Here is a 6,288-nt window from a genome sequence, read left to right on the forward strand (position 1 = left end):
TTATTTACAAAAACATCCCCTTCCTCCATCTCCCCTAATGTTTGAAACATCCTCAGGACATTTGAAACGGGAGATGTTTCAACTATCTCGGGAGATGTTTGAAACGTCCTCGGGATGTTTCAAACATCACGGGAGATGTTGGAGATGTTCAAAATTACCCGCAACTTTTGTTATTTTTAATTTGACCCCCGAACTCCTTGTGTCCTATATTCTTCCACAAGACTTGAGAAGTCTTTTTTACCTCTTTTTTCCAATTAACTAGGTGAAACTACACAACAAGTCTTTCTGGGCAAAACAAATTCGAGTTCAAAATTCATGTAATATCCCACGATATAGAAAAACGTATAATCTGAATTACTCCCTCGTAATGATATCACCTCTAATCCGACTGAACAAACAATTGGAAGTTAAGATTAGACAGCCAAGGGATCCTGCAGAGCATGCCAAGCCACGACGTCTTTGTATGCCAAGTTACCTCCAAAAATATCCAAAGCACTGCCCACAGTTACATCCACACGCCCCATCCCTGCAAGTTTGATCTTCTCCAGATCAGCCATCACAGTGACACCACCGGCATATGTTACAGGAATCTGAGAGCCACGTGAAGATAAAATTTGGTCACTTCATCTGGAATACGAGGGCAACGAAATCAAAGAATATATAGACTAGTGGAGAACCTCTATGTAGTTGTTTATTTAAGGTGATTGATCTACATCATTCCCCTTAACCCTGGGGCTGTGTCTCGAATATAAGGGACTAGGCCTTATGACAAAAGGGGAGTATATAGGGCACAAAGCCAAGACTTTTTTTTGGGGGGGTGGGGGGTGCTCAAAGAACTCTTCTTCTCTGATAACCTGTTCATTGTCTAAATTCCCTTAAAACTTAAAAACGGATCAATGCTCATTCAGCATTCAATATCTAGAAAAAGGGGAAAAGAAAAACATAAATGCCGGCAGAGAAGCATTTGTCCCTTATTTGACTAGCATTGTCTGATGGAATCTATTTATTATGCTCCCCAGAATAGCAGAATGAGAAGCCACGATAGTGAGAAAAACTAGTTAATACAAACAGCAGTCAATAATATAAACTGCACTTACAGGGGAATACTTTCCAAGCAATGCCACGAGCTCCTCATCTATTCCCAACCTGTGTTACACAAGAAACGTATGTCAAATTTTTTGATTAGCAGATCATTTACAAACCATATGTGCGACTAAAATGATGAACATGGATATCCAAATAATATTTCTCTTTAACTACTATCTCTCACGAGTAACTTCGCATTCTAGTGCACTATATTTTGAGAATGCTGCAGAAGAAAATACATGCACCAATATAAGATCTTCCATTTTCAGATAACAGGCAATGGACCTTTGCTCAATCAGGGCCAGATTTAAGGTAGTTATGGGAAATACCTCATTATTAAACTAGTTAATGATACAAGCTGATAAAAAGTGTAAGAACTCAAAGCAGATCAAGAAAATAGAAAACTTAGGTCAGATCTCAGCAATTAGCGCATTTAGTACATTTAGGTCATTACAGTATGCTAGAGAAAGAAAGTTACTTTATTGGATCGCCAAGGTAATAAGCCGTTTAAAAAAGCAGTAGAAGTCGCAGCTTTCACTATTTTTCATTTTCATTTTTCACAAGACATTGGGACAGTCATTGGCATAAAGCCCTAAACAACCTAGTTGTCTATGTCATTGACATGGTAATTCAAACATCAAAAGGAGTCTTTCATTAAATAATTGCATCAACCGCTATTGCAACTCTATAATGACGGTACATAGGAAAAGTACCGAGACTTACTTTTTGCCTTCAACATCAACTCCATGAACCAGAAATTCATCAGAATAGTCTGCAAGAAAATTCAGGACTTCCTCATTGAGACGTACATCAGTAAACTTCTGCCATTTGTCTGTGACAATTACATATTCGCCCTCCTGCATGTTCTTTCAAGTCATTGGATCTATCATAGCAGAAGAAAGGAGAGCAGTAACTGAGTCTAGTTTTACAAATTCAATCATCTATTCATGCCCTGAGCCAGTCCCAGACAAGAATCTCCTCTACATTAATATGAAGAACTCTGTCTTTCTAGGAGCCACAAGAAAATGGATACCTTTTTATGTTGTATTGTTTATCAAAGATAATTTCATTTAAAAAGTGAATACCTTTTTACGGCAACTAAGATCCAGAACAAGCCTATTTCTCCCAACGAGAGAAGCAAGTTCCTTAAGTCTCTCAAGGTCCATTTGCCCATTGTTAAAGACAAACTGCAACATAGACAATAAGTATCAGATAGAGAGGATCTCGTAATATAACAATATTGAGAGGGCTTCCAAAGCAAATCATCTATCCTTTGGAAAACAACAGAAATATAACCAATCACAATTTAGAACTATTTTCATTTTCTGTACAAAAAAATTGAGGCACGCCATGAATTTTTAAACATTGGGAGAAGAGATTTTGAGGTGTTTAACAACTTTGAGAGAACCCAATTCCTATACTGACTTTAATGCCGATTCTGAAACCTTCAGTTCATATTGAAAGCTCTGAATTTATTTGTTGTTTCCAGCACTTTGCTGCTGCACCAGTTAAGATCTATTCTGTGTTGTTCAAATTGTTCTCTCATCAATTAGTTGCTTGGTTTATTGAATTAAGTACTTCTATTAAGAAACTGTAAGCATGCTTCGCTATCCCGCAGAATTTTTTTTATACAACTACTAGCCATATTCCCAGTTTCCTACCCAGCTTATAACTTTTTCTCTTTTAGTTCTACAACTATGCACTGTTCAAACAGTATTCTGCAGGCTAAACCGCCTTTGAAGTGTATTGACGTGTCATTAAATTCATTATGAGCTCTTCACTCAATTAGGTAGCTTTCAGCCAATAGAAATGATTAATCTTAGATCCGTAGTAAGCTTAATACTTTAGAGCTGAAGACGAGATCCTGCAGCATTTTTTATCTACTTTAAGTGCATATAATCATGCTGATTCAGATTACAATGGAGTCAACTCACTCTCTCACCTCTCACCCGACGCCACCAGCAAACTGACATAAGATTGAACTTTTTAGTTAATTATGATAAAGAGCAGAAAGATGGGAAAGGATAGGCAGCTTCACTTTCTCTATCGAAGGCAACAGTTCAACTTAATACTTGTTGCTCTCCTTGCCAGCCCATGATTGTCGTACACAAAATAATTAAATAATATAAGGAGGTAGGAATCAATTTAAACTATGAGTGTATAGCAGGCGCATTAGCTGCTTCTATTCTCATGAAACGAGCAATCAATCAATCTACGAATCTATATGAATACCCTATATCGCTCCACTTTATCTAGGTCCTGTCTGTGTTTAAGGCAAATTAGGGGTTTCAACACTAGTACAAAATCATATAAAGAAGAGCACGAGAAAGATATGACTATGAGATATCAATCAATTAGGTTTCAAATTCCAAATTAGTTAGGGTGTCTTATGTAAATCCTCGGTAACCATTACACTCTATTCAGGTCCAATACATTCCAATACTAAATAATTTGTCTTTTAAGACAAAAGAAGATGACAGTGAGATATTTTCAGAAATCGTAACATGAGAAATATAACACTAAAAGTTGCTTTTGTACAAGAATTTAATCATGAATACATACCGAGGTGACAATGACATGGCTGGCTCCTTCTTCAATATAACTCAAAGCATTTTCAGTTCTGATTCCTCCTCCAACTTGCAACCCACCTAGATGTTTTCACCCCTCGAAGGATATCACCAGAGGAAAAATCTGTAAGTTGAGATGTTGTATCAACCCTATATACACTTTAGTATAACATCGAGTACCTGTAATATATATTTGTAGTAAACAGTTTCAAATAAAGTTATACTAAAAGTGGCCAACAGCTTAAAGATCACATGCAGTTACTAAGTACATACACAACCAAGTAAAAATGATTTAGACCTTTTTCCCTTTCCAATTCGATTTTATCTTCAGTTGATACTAACATGTAACAACCAAATCTCCAAAAGCAATATTAAACCAGCTTCAGCCCATATCGATTGCTGACATTTCTATTAACTAATAATAATAAGTAGTTCTAAAACTCTGGCTAATCTTTCAACAACCAATTCGATTTTGCTCCAACTCATGTTTTACCAGTTTAATACAATAACTCTGGCTAATCTTTGGATATCTATGGCACATATTAGTTTCATATACTGGGAATTATGTCAAATAATAAGACAAACATTTATGTATGAGAGTGATACTCATCTATGGCACTTTTTTATATCTAAGTGTGACAAAACATCTAGTTCTAAGATTAAAATTTCATATGCCAAACAAATATCTGAACTGGTTGTTTGTTATAGTGTTTTGATATAGCCTAGGATTTCAGAGCTTCTGTGTTTCAACAGTAACATATTCTTTTATGGAGCTAAAGGTCCAAAATATGGAATAAGCAAGCGTTTCCATGATTCTACCACCCACTGTTGAAACAATCCTTGGGCATTCTAGTGGACATTATGTGCTTATTACACGACAACCCTTAGAGGAAGAGTCAAACAAGGGGGATAATGAGTAGGAGATATGGAGGTTTGGGTAATAGAAGGATTTGAGGTTGCTCATATTTTACAAGAGATGCCAAAAATTGAAAACAACCATAAAAGAAGAGAAGGACCGATGCCCTACCAGGGTAAGCATGTAACGCTTCAATTGCAGCTGATATGCTCAAGGTATCAGCACCAAGCATAATTACATGGCCACCTACAAGGTCGTCGTCTCTGTAAAGCTTTGCATATTCTGCAGCTGATTTATCAGATTCAAAGTTAGTTACCAGGCTTGTATCTGCCTCCTTAGAATCTCGAAGAGTGGATCCAACAATTTGCTTCACTTTTCCCTAAAAAAATGAAATTTTCAAGTAAACATCTTCCTAGTATCTTGAGGAATTTAGGAAACTGTAAAAGTTAGCACTCTCTGGAAACCTTGAAAAGTAATTAGAGAAACATAAATAGTTTAGTCTCCTCTCTGACTTATCTATTTGATACAACTTCCCAAATGAGATATGCTATTAAATGCTGAATGAATACCAGTAGTAATGAACCTTTACTCTTTTCTTCTTCTATTTAATCCTTCTATGCAACCAAAATACCAGGTCCATTTTGGTTTCTTCATTTAACTGGTAATGGTATATACATATACTCCGTACTGTCAACACTAAACGATGATGTCACTGCAAGTCATTTGCTAAAGCATAACAAGAAGGTGCAAGCATAAAGAAACCCCAATATCATACTCATCTAATGTCATAATCCAACCCATAAATGCAGCGAACAGGTTCTTGAACCTTCTCAAATACATAATCTCAATTTATGACTAAGGCCACCAGGACTTGCATAATTATTCGCAAAAATTTGAAAGATATACATAGCTCAAACAACGAAAGATGTAAAAAAGAAAAAGAAGAAAAAGACCTTGTGTATATCAATGCAAGGGCGGAACCGAACCCCACATTTTATGGATAACCTCTGCGGTCCTGTACAGTTTTCAAAATAGAGTCATATTGATATAGCTATACAACAAAATATGCTATTACATCAGACATACCAGATGGAGGCAATGTCATAGCAGGTTTGAAATCTTGCATTCTGTTAAGAGTATACGGTGCAAAGCTGAGATTCTTCCCCCAAAATAAGTTTTGTAGTGATGAGGCTGAAGTTGCTTGGAGACTTTGCATTGTGAAATTCGACTTAGCTTCAACCAAATGCGTCTGCAGTGTGAACCCTAAGTTAGTTAATTGAACGGAAAAGGTTCAAAATGGCCCTTTAAAAATACCCTTCATCCCTTTTTTTTTTTTTTTTTTCCGCGCTCATGCCCTTTGACGGTTAGCTCAATGCTGAATTAAAAATAATTAATTAAAAAAAATATTTTGCAAAATAATTTTTTTTTTTTAAACTAATGCATCAGTAATCCACTAATTTAGTAAAGTCTTCTTCTTCTTTTCAGTTTTTACAAAAAAACAATTCAGTTTTTATAAAAAAATATTTTTTTTCATTTTTTTCAGTTCTTTTAAAGCAATTTTTTGGTAAAAACTAAAAATAATTGGTATAAACAGAAGATTTTTTTTTGAATAAAATATTTTCGTTTTTAAAAAACTGAAAAATATTATCGACAAAATATTTTCGTTTTTGAAAAATATTTTTTTTTCATTTTTAAATTTTTTGAAAGCATTTAAATTCCACGCGGCAACTTCTTATTGGTTGAAATTAAAATTTCTAACCTATTAGAAAGACTAACCCA

At 35.3% G+C, this 6,288-nt stretch overlaps 1 protein-coding gene across 1 annotated transcript; it reads right to left on the minus strand.

Moving 5' to 3' along the window:
• Positions 1-299: 299 nt before the first annotated feature.
• Positions 300-5,781, minus strand: LOC104232032 (1-(5-phosphoribosyl)-5-[(5-phosphoribosylamino)methylideneamino] imidazole-4-carboxamide isomerase, chloroplastic-like). The gene is made up of 8 exons (XM_009785158.2): positions 5,596-5,781; positions 5,463-5,524; positions 4,681-4,888; positions 3,649-3,734; positions 2,172-2,273; positions 1,810-1,943; positions 1,098-1,146; positions 300-590 (listed from the first exon to the last, which is right to left on the minus strand). Exons 1-8 carry the CDS (start codon positions 5,723-5,725, stop codon positions 414-416), a joined length of 948 nt encoding a protein of 315 aa, XP_009783460.1. The 5' UTR covers positions 5,726-5,781; the 3' UTR covers positions 300-413.
• Positions 5,782-6,288: the final 507 nt, after the last annotated feature.

The sequence above is a fragment of the Nicotiana sylvestris genome, chromosome 5 (assembly GCF_000393655.2).
Source record: "Nicotiana sylvestris chromosome 5, ASM39365v2, whole genome shotgun sequence".
NCBI lineage: Eukaryota > Viridiplantae > Streptophyta > Magnoliopsida > Solanales > Solanaceae > Nicotiana > Nicotiana sylvestris.